The sequence below is a fragment of the Camelina sativa genome, chromosome 15 (genome assembly GCF_030686135.1).
Source record: "Camelina sativa cultivar CO46 ecotype springtype chromosome 15, ASM3068613v1".
Classification (NCBI taxonomy): domain Eukaryota; kingdom Viridiplantae; phylum Streptophyta; class Magnoliopsida; order Brassicales; family Brassicaceae; genus Camelina; species Camelina sativa.
Genome location: NC_141894.1, coordinates 14,544,152 through 14,565,354, shown reverse-complemented (window position 1 = coordinate 14,565,354; position 21,203 = coordinate 14,544,152). Strand labels below are relative to the sequence as shown.

Here is a 21,203-nt window from a genome sequence, read left to right as displayed (position 1 = left end):
TCCTTTTTTTTTTCTATATATCACCTAAAACAATTGTATATATAATCAAATAAATGCAAAATAGGATAATATTAAGAGGAAAAGGTGAAATGATAATTGGTTTTAGTGGTTAGGAGTAGGTGGAGATGATGCTAGTGGAGGTTGAGGATGGTCCATCACCAGTTTCTAGTCGAAAATAAAAGTCGTACCGTTCGCTTTAATCAATGGACATCTCGAATTGAGATGTATGTAGCATGTATCTAGCTTTTGTGATATTTTATCATCTATATACACTGATAGTGCAAAGTTTTGTTTATTGCGTTCGAAAATTCTCTGATCCACAAACTACAATTATATATATTTGGTTTCACGATTCACAAAAAAAAAAATGAATTTGCAAATAATATTATTAAAGATTTGGATGCGTATGTATGCTTGTTGTAAAAGTTTAATATTACATGTTCTATAGAATGAGAATTGTTGCGGAAGGAACAACAGTGAACTTTTCAAGTTGAACAAATGAAATGATCTACATCTTAAATCATTCTTATAATTAATGATTTAAAGACTTCTAGCTAGAAAGATGCTAATCAAGGTTTTGATCAAGAAATGACAGCTTACTAAATCATAATTCAAATAACATGTTGGCCAAAAACAAAACACGATATTAACATGATTCATATATCAATTAGGCAAGTCTCCAATTAAAACCGTTACGTAAAAAACATAAGTGGAGAAGAGATCGAACCCAAAACAAAAAGTCCCTTTTTATTCTGTTAAATTTTAAGTTGCAGTTTGGTTGATGTCTCCTTCAAGTAAGAATCATATATTGGTTGGTGAACACAAACACTATTTCACTTAGTGGCGCAAGTCATTTGTTTCTCAGTCCAGTTGTCTGAAAACGACAACGTTTGTGGTTTCAGATTTTGACTGCGCACCTTCTTTATCTTCACACCAAATCCATCATTTTTTCTTTGTACTTGTCCCCATCATCCAAGTTATATCCATTGCTAATCTGTACGTTATAATACATTTCTTTTTTACGTTTTGGTTTTTTTACGGTAATATATGAAAAGTTAGTTGGACCAAAAAACGTCTAGATTAAGTTCCGGTGGTAGCAACTAGCAAATATGGTCGAGTATGAGTAATTTGGATAGTCGATTTACATACTGTATTTTTTTTTTGTTGTTTCTTGGTCGTGCTTAAGCCTGGCCAGTGGCCTACTAACCGAAATCGAAGAATCGTATCGATCTAATAAACGAGAATTGAACCGAATCAGAACAAATAAAATACTCGAACGAATCCTAAATTTATAGAGTATACCTAAAAAATTGGAATCAAATCCCATTTAAACCGAAAAGAAAATGGATATTCAAAAATACAATTATATATTCAAAGCGGTAATTATAAACCGAAAAACCTAATATTATAATTATAAATTCGAATATATCAATTATATTTTTTCTATGCAAAAATGATATCTGATCACAGCTTTATCCGTTATTTTCAATCAGTCTGACAATTTCTATTAATTAAATCCAAAATATTTGGGTTATTTTTTTTGGATCTATGAGGTAATAAACAATGATAAACAAAAACTCAAAGAAGAAAAAGTTTGGTCAAGTGGGAGGTTTAAAATGATGTCAATGAGTTTGTGGAGTTACTCAAAAGTACAGCTGAGCCGCACCATATATTATTAAATTTCATGTTTCTCCAACGAATTGGATGGAGTGTGTTTTTTTTTAGCTTAAAGAGTTGTTGGTGCTGCTACGTTAATTTAACTATATTATTAATTTCTTTCATATCACATGTTTAACTAGACACGTATGGTTGGCTTCTTGCGTTTAAAGTCATAACTTGCTGATTGCGACTATTTTTATCATTTCTTTAATTCAGATATTTATAAGAAACTAGTACTATATGATTAAGATTAACTAACATGGTAATTGCTAATATTACACAGTAGAGAAGACACAAGTGATGGTGCACCAAAAACAAAAAAAAACATCCATTGCTATGTGAAGCCAAAACATATGTAACTAAATGTGAATATATGGCCTCTTCTATTACTACTACTACTCTGGTTTTGGGCTACAAAGAATGAGAGTGACTCCATAAATAATCTAACTTGATGAGCCCTTCCAGATTTCAATGGCTGATTCATTCAAAAGTCCTCCTCAGTTGTGAATTCGTAGTTCTTACTTCCATTTTGGAGGTTCGACATAACCGATGCCTTCTGATACTCTCCCACTCTCTTCTCAAAGAAGTTTGTCTTCCCTCTGCAAATTTTATCACAAACGTACAAAAACAATCAATGAAGAGAAGACCGTTCTTGAAGCTATCTTGGCAAATCAAAACTAGTGATATATCGACTACTTACTGCAGAGATATGAACTCCATCCAGTCAAATGGGTTTTCTGCTTTGTATCTCCTTTCACACCCCAATGTAACCTACAAAAAAAAAAACAAGAAAAAGACAAATCCATGGGTTAGATGAAAAATCTAATTCATGTTTCAAAATGCTGAAAACATTTGATTTCCTTTACCAGAAGACGGTCTGCAACAAATTGTATGTACTGACTCATGAGGTTTGAGTTCATTCCGATCAGATCACATGGAAGAGCCTTGCAGACAAACTCTGTCTCGATTTCTACTGCCTCATGAACAATCTGATAAACTTTCTCCAACGGAAGCTGCTTTTGCATCAAACTGCACAAAGTATGATAATCAGTAAATGGATACAAACCTATTGTTCACGAAGCAGTGGAATTTGAGACAGAGTTTGCAACATTTTGCCTTATAGTGACACATTGGGTTTTACCTGTACAAGAGACAAGCAAAGTCACAGTGTAGTCCCTCGTCTCTCGATATAAGCTCGTTTGAGAAGGTCAAACCAGGCATAAGACCCCTCTTCTTAAGCCAGAAGATGGCACAGAAGCTGCCCAAACACACATGAATGCTTATACACGAGAGCTGACATATATACGATATGTTCTCTATGCCAATGATTCCAATTCCAAGGATGTTATGCAACAACTAAAGAAACATACCTTCCTGAGAAGAATATTCCTTCTACACATGCAAACGCAACCAGTCTCACAGCAAATGACATAGGACTGCAGACAATGGTTGGTACACAGTCAAATATTACAATTAGGCACAAGAAAATGTGTCTCTTCAACCAAATAGAGAATATTAAGTCTGTCCATACTAACTCAAACAACAAATGGGTACCTTTGAATCCAATCTAAACACCATTGTGCCTTCTTGGAAATACAAGGAATGGTCTCAATAGCATTGAACAATCTATCCTTCTCCTTTGGATCCTTTATATAAGTCTCCAGAAGTAAGCTGTACATCTCTGATGTATGTCATACGCAAATATATCTCGAATCAGTCTTAAATGGTAGACAAAGAAAGAAATTAACAAGATCATAGTCCTATTGAAGAATATTCAGTTAAAATTAGAATAAAAACAAAACCCTTCAAGCTTCAAGCTCCTCTTGGTTACTGGTTTACAAGTCTGATGGCTTGATCCTAAGATGTTTATGTTCATTCACAATGACCTAAGCTAATAGTAAATGGAATCTTACAACGTAGTGATTCCTATATAGATTTTATCTGTTTAGAGTCTCGATTTGGTCTTTCCCTTAGGGACCAAAACTAAAAACGTTTAAGATTATGCAGGTTTATACAAAAAAAATCTAGAGTAGCACTTAAAACGTTTTCACTAACAAAGCCATACCCGAATGAATGTTCTCCATGGCAATTTGAAACCCATAGAAAGCGCGAGCCTGAAAAATTCAGAGAATTTACTGTCTCAAAATCAAACAGCAGGTGTTGGCTTCAAGATTATCAAACAAGAAGCGCAAAATTAATCTTTAAAGGAAGGATTTTTCTACACTCAACTCACCTCAGGAACTTGGACATCATTCAAGAATCTAGCAGCCAAATTCTCCAAAACAATCCCATCTGATGCAGCGAAAAACGCCAGAACATGAGTAATAAAGTGTTTCTCCGATACCGACAAGGCTTCCCATTGTTGCACATCAGTCGAAAGATCAACCTCTTCAGCTACAATCCATTCACAACCAGAATTGCTAATGATATAAGCAGAAAACAGAACACTCTACCACACACATAAAAATGTCAAATTCACATCCTCTGAATCAAAATTTAGAAGCACAAAACATAATCAATGTAATACACTCCATCCACCACATCTATTTTATTACCAAGTAACGCAAAATATTACAATCCTATAACACAAAGTCGAAGACTTAATTTATATAATAAGTACAATCCGAAGTCAAGGAATAGAGAGAACAAAACGAACCAGTCCAGAAACTAGCCTCAGCCTTCTTATACATCTCCCAAATCGATTTGTACCTAATGGGAAACATAGTAAACCTCTGGTTCTGCGCCATCAAAAGCGGCTCTTTCGATTCTTCATCTTCTTCCTCCGTTTCTCTTCTTTGACTATCCTTCAACGAACCCATTATCATTAACTAACTCCTCTCTCAATTTCAAGGGTTCTTTTTATTTTCTATCTCTCGATATGTGGAGAAACAGAGGATTAGGTATACTGTAGATAGATGGGAACAAAATAAAATCGAAAACCCTAAACAAAAACCCTTGGAAACCGACAAAACAAAAAAAAACAAAAAAAAAAATGGTTTTGTCTATACGCCTCCTCGTGATCTTCCGACGTGATTTTCAAGGCAACGGTTGAATAATGAAAAAAAAAATACTTATCTTGTTAACCACACAAAAACAAAAACAAAAACAAAAACAAAAAAAAGGATAATCAGTGGAAGCCACGTAAATAAGAACTTGTCCACTATTTTACTAACAAAACATTTTTAGATTTTATACGGTGTTGGAATACAATTCAATATATTCAATACAATCTAGTAATGATATTATTTCTCATTAGTAGAGAAAATAGTTTTTTTTTTTTGTAAGTTAAATCTCTTGATTGACTATGAGATTTACATTTGACTGATTAGAATTAACCTATAAACCTAATCACATAGCAAATGTCTAAACCAAAAAGAAAAAAATCATTTTGATAAATTAGAAATTTAAAACCTGTTTAGCAAATTTATTCTGAAATACTACATGACAGTAAATAATAAATATAAACATATATGGTGATATAACATTGGAAAAGTTAATATGCCAATATTATTTTTGTCGCAAATCAGAAAATCACTACTATTTTTCAATATTAGTACTATTATTTTTTATTTAACGCACGTGGGTGTTTGTAGGTAGGAAGATTAGATTACGCACACGTACGTATTACGTGGGTGTTCCGTTGAAAACAGAGGTCCCAAAACGGGACAGAGGAGGAGGAAGAGTTCTTGTCTTTTTAGTTCGGCGAAGAAAGATGTCGGGTCATCATCATCAGTGCACCGAAAACCCACCTAATCTGGATCCAAATAGCGGGTCGGGTCATGTCGAGAAACTCGGAAACCTCGACACTTACGTCTCTGGTTCTACTCATTCAAAGCTTGCTGTTCTTCTTGTCTCTCATGTTTTCGGTAAAAGCCTTAAATTTTCACCTTTCTAACGAGTTTGAGAAATCTCTCTGTATTTGAGAAATCTATAAATTTTTTTTTTTTTACGGCAGGATATGAAACTCCAAACCTGAGGTTCCAGAATCTTTACTTGATCAGCTTGTTGGTTAAGCGTGAATTCCTTTTTTACTGGATTTGAAAGTTTTTAAGAGTCTTTGTTTGAATGAGTTACAGTTTGTATCATTTGCTGTTTGTACATATTCGTGTTAGTGTCTCTAGCTCAGTGCTTAAGTTCATTGTTGTTGTAACTTGTCTTGGTTTTTTTTGCTCTTACTGTGATATAGGAAACTTGCTGACAAGGTTGCTGAAGCTGGATTCTATGCCGTGGTTCCTGATTTCTTCCATGGTGATCCTTATAATCCCGAGAATCAAGATCGACCGCTTCCTATATGGATAAAAGATCATGGACAAGTTAGTACTTTCTCTTCCTTTATCAAGTGTTCAATCCACAATATTGCAAAGCTAAGATCAAGATAGTAATTTACCCTGTTTTTGTGCCGTTGTATCTGAAACAAGTCCATTGGATTTTCCTAGGAGAAAGGGTTTGAGGAGTCAAAGCCAATAGTGGAGGCCTTGAAGAACAAAGGAATAACTAGTATAGGAGCAGCAGGGTTTTGTTGGGGTGGTGAGTTTGGTTTTCCTTGTTCCCAACATGGTCCATGGAAAATGAGCGAATACATGGCTTTATCTTTCATGTTGTGTGTTTATTAATCTCAGCAAAAGTTGCGGTGGAACTAGCAAAGCAGAAGCTTGTTGACGCTACTGTTTTATTACATCCTTCTCGTGTTACGGTGGATGATATCAAGGGTAACTACATCTTTTAATATGTTCTGATCATTAGTTAGCTAGTTCCCTTTTATTTATTGTGATTATGACTCTAATCAATACATAATGGAAGCAGGGGTCAACATTCCAATTGCTGTATTAGGAGCTGAACTGGACCAAGTATCTCCTCCAGAACTTGTGAGACAATTCGAAGATGTTTTAGCTTCTAAACCTGAGGTACCTTTGCTTAGCTCTATTTCTTTATGCAAATTAATATTTTCATTAGTACTTACAAAAACACCATTACTAGTTTGATGTGTTTTTGAAGGTAGATATCTTCAAGTAAATAATATTTCATTAAGTGAAATGTTTCAGGTGAAGAGTTTTGTGAAGATATTTCCAAGTGTCAAACACGGTTGGACTGTTAGGTATAATGAAAATGATCCATCAGAAGTTGAAGCTGCAGAGGAAGCTCACAAAGACATGCTCGCTTGGCTCACCAACCATGTCAAGTGACCAAGTGAGAGAACATAACCAGAGGAGACCGAAAATCATGTCTGTTACTCTTTAATCTTTACAAATGATATATATATAGCTAGTTGTATCTTCTTTACGTTGCTTTGGTATGTTCATGGCTAGTGTTTTCTCAAAATGTTTCATTCTCAGAAACATCAGTATGAGCTAGTTGTATTTGTATTAAAATAATGACAGCACCCAATTAAAGTCAACTGCATTAAAAAGAAAACTATATTAATTAAATCTTGCTAAATTGGAATTATACTATTTGGGTTTTATCTATGATTGATCAATTAGCTCTAGCTAGTTGACAAAATGGTCACTTTTCAACTAATGCCTAGGAAAAGAGTTGTTAGGTTCACCAGCTTCTATTGAATGATTAAAAAATAAACACATTTTATAAATATGGATTATTGTAGTGTGATATTTAAGATTAATCATCTTTCTTAGTTGTTTTCTAGTTGATGATGAGTATCCATGGTTGAGAAAAAAAAGACAAGAAGAAGAGTAACATTGATCTGACTATAATTGACCAAATTGGGTCCTGTGAGTCAGGTAAACTTTTGGAAATAAACTATCTTCCAAAACCCATAGTGAGCAGATCAGATAAAGTGATCAACGAAATAAACGAGGCATATGTGTGAGGTGGAAACTTGATCAATCGATTATCTACTTCAAGGAGGAGACACACGGTCAAGTAAAACCTCCATAAGTAATACGCAATAAATTAATAAATACTATTATATAATATTTTTTTTTTTGTTGATTTGATGATTGATCTATTATAAGTTTTTGTTATTTATTGTCAAAAGAAGTTGTTTTCTCTTCTTCTTCTTCTTCTAAATATTACTAATTTTCAAGTCTAAAGCATGGAGCACGTTCTGTTTTTTATTGTCTAAATCATATTTTATTTTTCTGTTATGAGTAATTGTGCTCTGTTTTTCGAGCTGTCATGCTCTGTTCTTTTGTTTCATGAACTTTTTTTTTTTTAATTAGACGGAAAATATTTAAAAATAAATAAATAAAATTAATTATTAGATTTTAGTGTCATGTTTCTGCGTCCATGTCTTGTTTATCTCTCTTATTTTCTTTTCCATTCTTCACCTAGCCAATACACAGTTCTCATCTTCAAACTCTTAACCAAATCCAATGGCTGATCCCACGACGCTCTCTCCGTTGTTGGATGAGTACCATGAAGGTGAAGGAGATGATAGAGTAAGTAGAAGAACAACAACTTGGGTTGAAAAACTGGTCGACGTGGAAGAAACAAAGGCTCAAATTATTTACTCTCTGCCAATGATATTCACCAATCTTTTCTACTATTGTATCCCTTTAACCTCTGTGATGTTTTCTTCTCACCTCGGCCAACTCGAGCTCGCCGGTGCCACCCTTGCCAATTCTTTCGCCACCGTCTCTGGTTATGCCTTCATGGTACCATCATTTCTTTATTCCTTATGGCTATATAGATTCATTCCACATAACTTTATTATTTATTCCACAAAGTTTTTTATAACCTTTTAATTCTTAAAATTATGAATCAAAACTTAGACTAATCCCAAAAGTACTGTAGAATACTTTTTTTTTTTTTTTTCATTTGTTATTAAGGCGTCTAGATAAGTTTAGGAGCTTTGACTCTCTCTTTTTTTTTTTGTGCCTCTCAAAAGTTTTCGAATATATATATTTTCAAGAACATATATGGCCAATGGTATAACGTACATATATTTGTTTATGACATAATGTTTCTTGGTTTAAAGATAGGATTAAGTGGAGCACTTGAGACATTGTGTGGACAAGGCTTCGGTGCAAAAAACTACAGGATGTTGGGGATTCATCTACAATCATCTTGCATTGTCTCATTGGTCTTCTCCATCCTCATCACCATATTCTGGTTTTACACAGAATCGATTTTTGTGTTTCTCAGACAAGATCCTAGCATCTCAAAACAAGCTGCACTCTATATGAAGTACCTAACCCCCGGTTTGGTGGCTTTCGGGTTCTTACAAAATATTCTGAGATTTTGCCAAACACAATCCATCATTACTCCACTAGTCATCCTCTCGTTTATTCCCTTGGTGGTTAATGTTGGTATCGCATATGTTCTGGTATATGTTGCTGGGTTTGGATTCATTGGTGCTCCAATAGCTACATCTATTTCAACGTGGGTAGCATTCCTAGCTCTCGGAATTTATGTGATCTGTTCAGAAAATTTTAAGGAAACATGGACTGGATACTCGTTGGAATCATTCCGTTACGTCGTAATAAACTTGACATTAAGTATCCCTTCCGCTGCTATGGTATGGTAAGTTTGTTAACCGTTATATTTAGCCTAGTGGCTTGTGTACGTTAATGTAATTATAATATCCGGGGTCACACCAAATAGTATATGTTGTTGAATTTTTTTTTAGGTTTGTTAAAGCTTAAGAGATTATATTGTGTGCAACAGTTTGGAATATTGGGCGTTCGAGATTCTTGTGTTCATGGCAGGAGTGATGCCAAATCCGGAAATCAATACTTCTTTGGTAGCTATATGGTAACTTTTTATATCACTATTTATTAGTTAATTAATATTACGATCAAAGTAGCTCACTATGTGTAGTGTTATTAAATAAATTCAGCGTCACCACGGAATCGATTAGCTACATGTTAACATATGGACTTAGCGCAGCTGCAAGGTTTGCTCATCTTATCAGATACTTTCAAATGTATACATAATCTTGTAGAAATATTGTTTTGGAAATGTAACACTTGATAATGTTGCAGTACCCGTGTGTCCAACGAACTTGGAGCTGGAAATATAGAAGGCGCAAAGAAAGCGACTTCTGTGTCCGTTAAGTTGTCTTTAGTTCTTGCTCTCGGCGTAGTGATTGCCATACTTGTAGGTCATGATGTATGGGTTGGCTTTTATAGCAATAGCCTTGTGATTAAAGAGGAGTTTGCATCAATGAGGTTTTTCCTTGCTGCTTCTATAACTCTTGATTCGATCCAAGGTGTTCTATCAGGTAAAAAGATCCAAGAAATCTTTTTTTTTTCTCTAATAATCAAACACACGGTTAATTTAACTCGTTTATTTTAATTATTTATAGGAGTTGCAAGAGGATGTGGATGGCAGAATGTAGTCACGGTTATCAATTTGGGAACATTCTACTTAATTGGAATGCCTATTGCTGCCTTTTGTGGTTTCAAATTGGAATTATATGCCAAGGTAAATGCTTGACTCTCTTATGAAATTTGTAAAGTTTGTTCTCATATGTTATTATGCTTGACTCATTACTTTTTGGTGAAAACAGGGTTTGTGGATTGGTATGATATGTGGGATATTTTGCCAATCCTCATCTCTCTTGCTCATGACAATTTTCCGGAAGTGGACAAAGCTGACTGATGCTACGGTCTGAAAAACCACTAGTTCCGATTTTTCTAGGGAGGCACATTTCTTTTAATAAGCAATATGGAATAAAATATTTTTGAGTAAAAAAATTCGATTTATCATTGGGAGAAGACTGTCATTGTGGACCAGATAACTTATGATTTTTTTTCTAAACGCCAAGCTATAACTTATCTTTGTTACTTTTTACGTGAACGTGATTAAGCTGGTCACATGGCATTTGTGCACTATCAAAATCAACGTTTTAAAATAATTCTCTTCAAATAGACAAGATAGCCAAATCATTCAGCTCTTTTATATTAAATTTAAATAAATAGAAAATTTATCAACTTTACTTTGAAAAAATATATTTCTAAAAACAACCAAAAAAAAACAGCCCTCAAATGAAATCATCAAACAATATTCAAAAGTGTTCCAAGAGTTAGGTAACAGCCCTCAAATATTTTCAATAATATTAATAGCTCAATATATGTCTCGTATTATTTTTCTTTTAGGTACAACTTCTCTTAAAATTTTGGGTTAAAAAAAAAAACTGTTTACCCCAATTCTGTAACAGTTGATTATAAGAACCCCGTTTTTAATCATAGACAATTGCAGATCCACGTGAAGAGGAAAGAGGTCAGATGACCCCGGTTAAATAGTTAAAAACATTTGTAAGCTTATTCCAATTGGATTTTTCGGCATAATTGGTTAAAGTTCTCTTCATTGACCCTCTCAAATCCATTCTCAACATGGGTTCGAGTCTTACTTACTACATTTTTACTTGATTTTTGTTCATAATATTTGGTTTCTTTCAGTTTTTTTTTCTTTTTTTTTTTGTTTTTTGTTTTTTTTTTTGTTTTAAATCTAGTCTTTTTACACTGTTCGATTTTTTATTTTAAATATAAAACGTTAAACTCTTACAATTTATTAAAGAAATTTAAATAATATTAATATTTTGGAACAAATTAAAAATTTATTTAATATTTTGACTCCTCTGAAATTTTTTTTAGATCCGCCACTGATCACAGAAAAAAAAATGTGAATAGTATAGTCAAAATCTAATTAAATTATACAATGCTTTTTTAGAAAATTTTAATATATAATATAGAACTAATTTTTTATATAAAGATAATTATGTATTTGATTCGAATACTCTAATTTATAAGTATAAACGTTACGTATATAGCTTTTCATTATAAGCTAGTAAAGCTACCATCAAATTGATATAATACTAGATTAGGACCCGTGATAGAGCATGTGTTAAAATTCTTTTTATTTATAATATAATTTTAGAATAAAATATAATTTATATGATTATTTTTAAAAGTTTTTTTAGATAAAAAATTATGCAATAAAATCATATGCTAAATATGATGGCTTCAAAGTAAGTTTTATATTGTTAACTTTGTAATTTTATGTATGAGAAATGGTTACGTTTGTTGTTTGTTTCATTTTAATTTTTGAACATGTTTGGCGAAAGTTTTTTTTAATATGAACCGTGCTTAGGTAAGGCTTTATTTTCAACAACACAATAAGATTTCAGAAATTACGATTAAGTGTAATAAATTCCCAAAATTTTATTCCTGTTTACGCCTAACAGTAGATTTTTATGCCTAACATTATATATTTTGTAACAATATATTGATTACTAAAGATTTTATTTTGGAATATTCTCTTTAAAAGGATTTTTTGGGGATATTCTTAAGTGTTTTATGTATCTCACATATTGACCAATTAATTTATAACTTTTTTTCGTAATCAACCTATATTTAATATATAACGTATTTTGTAACCAACTTATAAAAATTATATAGTCTACAAAAAAAAGTTGTGTAATTCCGTTTTATTATATAGAGGATTTTCATTGATTAACTAAAATAAAATAAAAGTTCATTAAAAAACACCATAGGTAAAGCTTTCAATTATATGTATGCTTTATTTTCTAAAACAGTTAATAGTATGATCTGAAATATTAGTTTTAAAAAGAAGAAATAATTTTAATATTAGTTTTCAAGAGATGAATAATATATATTTTTAATAAGGAATTTAGTTATATGGATTCAATGCATTCAATTTTTTTTTCCTTTAGATTTGGAAATTGTTTTAACATGTGTTAAATGCGCATGTGCTACATGTACCATTTTAACATAAATGAAATGTCTTTTTTTTTTTTGGACAAACAGTTGAAATGTATTTATAATTAATATGGCAATAAAAGGTAGAAATGAGAGTGGGAAAAGAGAGTGGACATGTGTTTATATTTAATGAACTGTTTCTGAGTCTATCTCTCTTTTTTTATATTCTTCACCTTGCCAATTCACAATTCTCATCTTCAAACTCTTAAACCAAATCCCAAACTCCTTCCAACAAGAAGATTCAATGGCTGATCCAACGACGAGCTCTCCGTTGTTGAATGACCATGAAGGTGGGGAAAATGAAAGAGGAAGGAGAAGATCATCATCTTGGGTTGAAAAACTGATCGACGTGGAAGAAGCAAAGGCTCAAATTATTTACTCTCTGCCAATGATATTAACCAATCTTTTCTACTATTGTATTCCTATGACTTCTGTGATGTTCGCTTCTCACCTCGGCCAACTTGAGCTTGCCGGGGCCACCCTTGCCAATTCTTGGGCCACCGTCTCCGGTTTTGCCTTCATGGTACCATCCATTTCTCTGAAATCATTTATTCCACATTAAAAAATGTTTTATGACCTTTTATTGCTAATTCTTTATAGTTAAAATCATGAATCAAACCCTAGATTTATCTAGAATGAATAATAGATAAGTTTTTCTCTCTTTTTTTTTGTTCTTCCTTAAAACGAAATCTTGAAGAACATAAAAAAAGAAGATCATATCTTCAAGAACATATGGCCGATGGTATTATGTTTCTTGGTTTTCAGACAGGGTTAAGTGGAGCACTTGAGACGTTGTGTGGACAAGGCTTTGGTGCAAAAAACTATAGAATGTTGGGGATTCATCTACAATCATCTTGCATCGTCTCATTAGTCTTCACAATCCTCATCACCATATTCTGGTTTTTCACAGAATCGATCTTCGGACTTCTTAGACAAGATACTAGCATCTCAAAACAAGCTGCACTCTATATGAAGTACCAAGCTCCTGGTTTGCTCGCTTACGGGTTCTTACAAAATATTCTAAGATTTTGCCAAACACAATCCATCATTTCTCCCCTAGTCATCTTCTCGTTTGTTCCCTTGGTGATTAATATTGGTACTGCATATGTTCTGGTTTATTATTCTGGCCTCGGATTCCTCGGTGCTCCAATAGCGACATCTATTTCATTGTGGATAGCTTTCCTATCTCTTGGAACTTATGTGATCTGTTCAGAAAAGTTTAAGGAAACATGGACTGGTATCTCGTTGGAATCATTCCGTTACCTCGTAATAAACTTGACATTAAGTATCCCTTCTGCTGCTATGGTATGGTAAGTGTTGACCATTTATATTTAGCTGGTTTGTGTTACGTACTTAACGTCATTATCACATCCGGGGTCAAACCAAATAGTAAATGTTGCTGACAAAAAGAAAAATAAAAACAGTTCCTACGCTCGTTGAAGCTTAAAGGACTATATTGTGATTTGTGTGCAACAGTTTGGAATATTGGGCGTTCGAGATTCTTGTGTTCATGGCAGGAGTGATGCCAAATCCGGAAATCAATACTTCTTTGGTAGCTATATGGTAATTGTTTTTTGTTGTTGTTCTATTTAGTTAACGTTTTTTTTTCTTTTTCTTTTCTTAATATTACATCAAAGTAGCTTACTGTATTTTTATAAATTCAGCGTCAACACGGAATCTATTAGCTACATGTTAACATATGGACTTAGCGCAGCTGCAAGGTTTGCTCGTCTTATCAGATAGTTTCAAATGTATACATCATCTTGTAGAAATATTGTTTGGGAAATGTAAAAGTTGATCATGTTGCAGTACGCGTGTGTCCAACGAACTTGGAGCTGGAAATGTAAAAGGCGCAAAGAAAGCGACTTCTGTGTCCGTAAAATTGTCTTTAGTTCTTGCTCTGGGAGTAGTGATTGCCATACTTGTAGGTCATGATGGTTGGGTTGGTTTGTTCAGCAATAGCCTTGTAATAAAAGATGAGTTTGCATCATTGAGGTTTTTCCTTGCTGCTTCTATAACCCTTGATTCGATCCAAGGTGTTCTATCAGGTAAAAAGATCAAAGAAATCTTGTTTCTCTCTTTTTCAAATAATCAAGCACGGCAAATTTTATTTTAAGTATTTATGTTATTTATATAGGAGTTGCAAGAGGATGTGGATGGCAGAATGTAGTCACGGTTATAAATTTGGGAACATTCTACTTAATTGGAATGCCAATTGCAGCCTTTTGTGGTTTCAAACTGAAGTTATATGCCAAGGTAAATGCTTGACTCTCTTATGAAATTGGTAAAGTTTGTTTATTAATATTATGTTTGACTCTAAATTGTAATGAAAACAGGGTTTGTGGATTGGTCTCATATGTGGGATATTCTGCCAATCATCATGTCTCTTGCTTATGACAATTTTCCGGAAGTGGACAAAGCTGTACTCTGCTATGGTCTGAAACTCGAGTTCCACTTTTTCTATATCAAATCGGTGAATTAGCAAACCGTCTTCAAATTTGGAGGTACCGAGTTGTTGAGTGTGCTTAGTCTGTTGGGGACCAAACTATCTAATTTTTTTCCTTTTGCTATGCCGTCTTTGATTACGTTCGTGCCAAATGATGTGAGCTGCAGCTTGAAACACGAAGGATGAATCTGTCGCATAAATATTTTAATACAATTTAGTTGTTTATTTAAATTTCAAATCTTAAAATAAAAAAGCATTCACAATAAAACACATTTAAAGGATTCACTAAGTAGAGACTATATATTCTCAAATTAAAACATTATCTCCCTCTCATTCTTTTTATTTATTTATTTAGTAGTATCATTAAATAAAGTTATCTAATGTAGATACTTTTAATGGAGGTGCTCTTAGAATTTTCTTACATTAATACACTATTTTAAACTCGTCACATGGCATTTTTGCATAATCAAAGAATAATATAATTAATTAATTTACGTTGTGAATTTGCGGTTCAAGAAACAGTTCATGCAGAATGAGCTGATCATAACATGTGTATGGGTACATCTACAAGACTACAACTTACTGTTCCTTGCGTCTCAAACACACCATATTAATTACCCGTACATGAATATGTGAATAGCTATATATGGATTCGTGCAGGCAGGCATGAACTTTTTAAGTTATGAACTTATGATGAGAACATGTTTACGTGTGATATTATACCGAAAATAATTAATGTTATAGATCCGTGTCCCTCAAACACTGTTTCAGATGAGTTATGTTCTGATTATTAGGACCCTTGTGGTAATATGATCGGTAACACAAATTCATTGAACTGCCTGAGTCATCAAAACCACTTTAGGAGATATCTATAACCGTTATTCAAAAAAAGATATCTATAACAACAATTTTTTATGTGCTCTGTGGAAGTCTAACAAGATCCATCGAGAAAACTGAAATTTTTTGTAAATGTAAGGAAACTAGAACTTGCTAAAGAGGAGGAATCAAACTGCTGTAGAAGTACATTGCTCAATATTTACAGCACCCTATGTATATCAATCCCCTCCAGAACTTATGAGGCAATGCAAAGATATTATAGCTTCTAAACCTCAGGTTACTTCACTTTGCTCTATTTTATTAACCAAATCAATATTTTCATTCCTAACAAAGTAACAAATACGCCATTTCTCGTAGCTGATGTGTATTCTTGGTGAACTGTTTCTCTAGCTTCTGAATTTTCAAGTAGACAGTTTTCATATCTTTTTAATTGCGATTGAAGTCATATGTTTCAGGTAAAGATTTTTGTGGAAGATATTCCCAAGAGTGAAACACGGTTGGACCATTAGGTTCAACGTGAATCATCCACCAGAAGTCGATTTGTTGAAACTGTCCATACCTTTTTTGAGTTTGGAAAACGTTCTTCAATGTAAGAGATGTCCTAATGATTTGGTCTCTATTGAATACACAAGAACTCTTAAAGAAATATCTTTTTTTATTGATCTCTCTCTCTCAAAATAAAAATAGCTCAAAATCTTACAACCTAAAGCAATACCATAACTCGGTATATATGCTTTTCCTCAAGACTCATAGAAATAGAAACAATTACACAAATGGAAGTTTAACATAACTCGATAACTTCCTATTCTCTTAAGATACGTATATTTAGATTGCTCCTAAATATACTTAGCTTGAGCCCCAATTTACTTCAAGATTACAACATTGTCCCCCCTAAGCTTGAAGTTATCATCTCCCACATCTTGAACTCCAATGAGATCTCTCATCTCTTTGAATTTGATTCTTCCAAGCGCCTTAGTTAGAATATCTGCCTTCTGCTCATTACCAGAAACATGTTCAACCTCCACTTGCTCATTTTCAACACATTCTCTTATAAAATGATATCTAGTATGAATGTGTTTGCTACGTCTATGGAAGACTGGATTCTTGGTGAGTGCAATCGCAGATTTATTATCGACCCGTATGATCACCTTCTTGCTTGACTCTCCAACAACTTCACTTTGAAGATCTTGGAGCCAAATTGCTTGTTTGGCAGCTTCTGTAGCAGCCATGAATTCAGCCTCACAAGATGATAACGCTACTGTTTCTTGCTTTTGTGAACACTAAGTGAATGGACAGCCTTCTAGGTAGAATATATGCCCAATTGTACTCTTCCCATCGTCTATGTCAACATTGTGCGAACTGTCACTATATCCTACCAAGCCTTTCTCAACCGATTTCGTGTAGAAGAGACCAAGAGAAACTGTTCCATGTAGGTACCTTAAGACCTGCTTCAATGCCGCTCCGTGTGATTCTTTGGGATCTTGCATGTATCTGCTCAATACTCCAACACTATAAGATAAGTCTGGTCGTGTATGTAGCAGGTACCTGAGACAGCCAATAGTCCTCCTATATCCCTTCTCCTCTATTCCTTTCTCCTTTGGGTGAATTACTCAAATGTTACTCATTTTAGGTAATATTACCAGAATCTACAAAAAACTTTTTTTATTACTAGAATGTTTCGGGTATTTTCAAAATACCCAGCGTGCCCCTGTTTTATGTTACCGGAAAAAACGTTATTACAAAAATGCCATTGCCACGTCAGACGCCACGTCAGAAATCGCTGACGTGTACCATAACTCAGCCGTAACGCGATACAGAGTATGTTGCGGCTGAATTATAGGTATGTTGCGGCTGAGTTACTCAAAAAAACATTTGAGTAAGAGCGGACGGCTGACTTATGAAAATCTGGCTGAGTTACGCTTATAAGTCAGCCAAGAGTTATGGCTGACTTATTAAAATTTGGCTGAGTTATGCGCATAACTCAGCTGTAGTAATGGCTGAGTTTTCACCTGATGGTTGAGTTGTCAAGATTTTGGCTGAGTTATCGCTACGACACGGTTGAGTTGTCAAAATTTTGACTGAGTTATCACAACGACACGGCTGAGTTGCCATTTTCCGACTGGCTGAGTTATGAAAAATGGCTGACTTATGAGATGTAGTTACGGCTGAGTTATGGTAAAAAAACTATAAATCAGCCGTAATAGGCTGACTTATCGACAAGTCAGCCGTTTGACGGCTGACTTATTGGCAAAAGATTAATTACTAGAATATTTTTCAGTTACGGCTGACTTATCAAACGATACGGCTGAGTTACATATTTTCAGTTCATGAAGCGGCTGAGTTTGGCAGCAATTTTTTTTTGCTTTTTAATTACTGTAATGTTTTTCGTGTTGTGGCTGAGTTTTAGTTAGGCTGAGTTATGGTATTGTTTCATGGCTGATTTGCCACGTCAGATGCAGCATCCATGTCAGCATTCCATGTCATCATCTTTTTCTCCGAAAATACGAAACATCGTTCGACTCTGGTTCTTCAACTGGTTAATAAGTGAACTATTTTTCCTTCTTATTCACCTTGTTCTTCTACTTCTTCTTTACTTTCTTCTTCACACCTTGTTCTTATACTTTTGTTCTTCTCCACCTTGTTCTTCATTATATTTCATGGATCCAGTGCCGGTACTAGTTGTGTCCGGTAATTGGATAAAGACACAGAGATATGTATTTAACTCCGACGAGAGAGGGTGTATAGTTGTGCAGATAGATGGAGGCACAACATACGACAAGCTTGTTAAGTTTGTTCTTGAAGACTACGGATTGGACTCGTTTAGACATGAGCTAAAGCTGAGCTACATGTTCTCGAACAGGGCAATGAAACATATGGCGCATGATACTCCACCAGTTTTTGTCTCCAATGATCGACAGTTGCAATGTTTTTTGGGTCTATGGAAAACCGATCAGCTACGTCTCTGTGTAGAGTTTTCGGCGAAAGAGTCTACAGAAACTAGTGGAGCTAGACGAAGTATGATTCGGCGAAGCAGAGACTCGAAAGCAGAATCTACCCCCGAAGTGTGCGGTGGGGGATTTGAAGGCACTTGTTTTGATTATGGTAAGATTGTTGACAAAGAAAACGAAGAAGAAGCTGTTGAAGTAGCATCTGACAAAGAAGAAGACGATGAATTTTCAACCCGATTTGATGTTTTCGACGACTCCGTTGGTGAGTCATCTGATGACGAGAAGTTTTCTGTATTGGGCGAGCCTCAGAGTACAGTGGAAGACCCACCTACTCTGCCTCCTCAGAAGAAAGCTCATAGAGATGATAACTTTGCCGGATCGAAGATGAATCCGGAGGCTATTAGGTTGGAGGTGTCAACGCTAAAAATTGCTGTAGGACAACGATACAGTAGCAAAAAGCAGTTCAGGAATCACGTGAAACTTATTTCGGTTAGGGATGAATTTGATTTTAATGTACCAGTCTCAAATCCGAGACAAGTGGTTTTTAGGTGTTGGGTTAAAGGATGTATTTGGAGAGTTCGTGCATCTGTACAAGGGGATGACCCGGATTTTCATGTTCGTGTATACGATTCGGAACACACATGTTCTGTGACGGAACGTTCTACTAGATGCCGTCAATCAACAGCTGATGTACTGGCAGGTCTTTACAGGGACTATCTTGGTGATCTTGGTCCGGATGTTAAACCTAAAAGTGTCGGAGTCATTTTCAATAAGCAATTTAGTCTAAAGGTAATTACTATGTTTCGACTGACTTATTGATAATAATGGTTGAGTTATAGGTATGTATAGGCTGAGTTAATTATTGATAACAATGGCTGAGTTATAGGTATGTATAGGCTAAATTATTTACATTTTACGGCTCATTTATTGATTATTTAAGGCTGACTTATTCGAATGTATCGGCTGAGTTATTTATATATTATGGCTGATTTATTAATTTGTTGGTGTCGACAGATGGGTTATTGGAAGGCATATCGAACGCTGCTGAATGCAAGGCAGATCCATCAGGGAACTCCTGAGGAAAGTTTTAGCGAGTTGCCTTCTTACATATTCAAGTTAAAAAGGGAAAATCCGGGTACAGTCATGCGTCTTCAAATAGGTGATGAAGATAGATTCAAATATGTTTTTATTGCTTTTGGTGCGAGTATTGCTGGGTTTGCTTTCATGCGCAAAGTTGTTGTTGTCGACGGAACGTTTCTCCATGGTAGTTACAAAGGGACACTTCTAACAGCCCTAGCTCAGGATGGTAACTTTCAAATTTTCCCATTAGCTTTCGCTGTTGTTGACACTGAAAATGATGAGTCTTGGCGTTGGTTCTTTACACAACTCAAAGTTGCCATTCCAGACGAAAAGGATCTTGCGGTAATCTCCGACAGACATCAGTCAATAGGGAAAGCGATTCGTCAAGTGTATCCGTTGGCTTCACGTGGAATTTGCACTTACCATTTGTATAAGAACATCTTGGTGAAGTTCAAAGGAAAACATTTGTTCCCTCTGGTGAAAAAAGCGGCAAAGTGTTTTAGGCTAACTGATTTTAATGAGGCTTTCAATGAGATTGAAGCACGTCATCCCGAACTACATGGATACCTCCAACGAGCTGGTGTCCGAATGTGGGCGCGTGTTCATTTCCCGGGTGAAAGGTACAATTTAATGACAACGAATATTGCAGAATCAATGAACCATGCACTGTCAAATGCTAGAAGTCTTCCCATAGTTCAACTTCTAGAATCGATACGGGATATGATGACCAGATGGTTTTCTGAACGGAGAGAGGATGCGAAATCGCAGCAAACAACGCTCACTCGAGGTGTTGAGAAACAATTACAGGTAATTTTACATAAGTCAGTCGTCAATGTTGATAACTCAGCCATAACAGTTACCATATCTCTGCCGTAATTGTTTCCTTATCTCAGCCATTACCATTATAGTTTCCATAACTCAGCCATTGTTGTTTCAATAACTCAGCCATAATTCTTTCATAACTCATCCTAAAGCGTTTTGTTTTTTGTTCTACTCCCTTATAGGACCATGTCACCGGAGCAAGACTTATGGAGGTACAAACGATTGATGCTGTACGTGTTCAAGTGAAATATGGATCATCTTTGCATGTTGTAAATTTAGAAATAAAAAGTTGCACATGCCGTTGTTTCGACCACGAGAAAATACCATGCATCCATGCAATCGCAGCTGCAGAGCATATGGATGTGTCTCGTATATCCATGTGCGATACGAAATTTAGGAGTGTCGATTTGGTTAACGGATGGGCTGGTTCAATCATGCCTCCAGATGAATCATTCCCTGCTCCTGAAATTGTGGATAATCAGAAGTGCTTGCCTCCGATTGTTGTGAACCAGCCAGGAAGACCAAAGAAGCGTAGGATTAAATCATCTTTGGAAGTTGCCACTGAAAATAAACGCCCTAGGAAGCAACACGCATGTTCGCGATGTAAGCAAGTTGGGCACAATGCAAAAACTTGTGCTCTATAGTTTATATTGTGTTATTACTCATCTGTCAAAGTATTATTACTTTATTTTGTGGTATTACTCATCTGTCAAGTAGTATAACTCAGCC

At 34.8% G+C, this 21,203-nt stretch overlaps 4 protein-coding genes across 5 annotated transcripts; 3 read left to right on the top strand and 1 right to left on the bottom strand.

The window, feature by feature from the left end:
• Positions 1 to 1,878: 1,878 nt before the first annotated feature.
• LOC104746859 (ribonucleoside-diphosphate reductase small chain A) lies at positions 1,879 to 4,732 on the bottom strand. The gene is made up of 9 exons (XM_010468402.3): positions 4,316 to 4,732; positions 3,893 to 4,053; positions 3,725 to 3,773; positions 3,214 to 3,340; positions 3,030 to 3,095; positions 2,801 to 2,917; positions 2,526 to 2,688; positions 2,360 to 2,430; positions 1,879 to 2,258 (listed from the first exon to the last, which is right to left on the bottom strand). The coding sequence occupies exons 1-9, from the start codon at positions 4,482 to 4,484 to the stop codon at positions 2,144 to 2,146; spliced, it is 1,038 nt and encodes a 345-aa protein (XP_010466704.1). The 5' UTR covers positions 4,485 to 4,732; the 3' UTR covers positions 1,879 to 2,143.
• A 528-nt stretch (positions 4,733 to 5,260) lies between these two features.
• Positions 5,261 to 7,054, top strand: LOC104746858 (endo-1,3;1,4-beta-D-glucanase). Of its 2 annotated transcripts, none has more exons than XM_010468401.3 (7): positions 5,261 to 5,525; positions 5,615 to 5,636; positions 5,846 to 5,972; positions 6,096 to 6,186; positions 6,279 to 6,368; positions 6,463 to 6,563; positions 6,702 to 7,054. In XM_010468401.3, exons 1-7 carry the CDS (start codon positions 5,372 to 5,374, stop codon positions 6,840 to 6,842), a joined length of 726 nt encoding a protein of 241 aa, XP_010466703.1. In that variant the 5' UTR covers positions 5,261 to 5,371; the 3' UTR covers positions 6,843 to 7,054. The 2 variants fall into 2 exon arrangements, with proteins under 2 accessions (XP_010466703.1, XP_010466702.1); XM_010468400.3 differs by having other exon boundaries at positions 5,277 to 5,525; positions 5,615 to 5,663.
• A 426-nt stretch (positions 7,055 to 7,480) lies between these two features.
• On the top strand, positions 7,481 to 10,395 carry LOC104746857 (protein DETOXIFICATION 19). The gene is made up of 7 exons (XM_010468399.3): positions 7,481 to 8,273; positions 8,597 to 9,141; positions 9,286 to 9,372; positions 9,458 to 9,514; positions 9,603 to 9,841; positions 9,926 to 10,044; positions 10,130 to 10,395. Exons 1-7 carry the CDS (start codon positions 7,992 to 7,994, stop codon positions 10,232 to 10,234), a joined length of 1,434 nt encoding a protein of 477 aa, XP_010466701.1. The 5' UTR covers positions 7,481 to 7,991; the 3' UTR covers positions 10,235 to 10,395.
• Positions 10,396 to 12,426: 2,031 nt separating this feature from the next.
• LOC104746853 (protein DETOXIFICATION 19-like) lies at positions 12,427 to 15,055 on the top strand. The gene is made up of 7 exons (XM_010468394.3): positions 12,427 to 12,864; positions 13,107 to 13,651; positions 13,818 to 13,904; positions 14,006 to 14,062; positions 14,151 to 14,389; positions 14,479 to 14,597; positions 14,678 to 15,055. Exons 1-7 carry the CDS (start codon positions 12,586 to 12,588, stop codon positions 14,780 to 14,782), a joined length of 1,431 nt encoding a protein of 476 aa, XP_010466696.2. The 5' UTR covers positions 12,427 to 12,585; the 3' UTR covers positions 14,783 to 15,055.
• Positions 15,056 to 21,203: the final 6,148 nt, after the last annotated feature.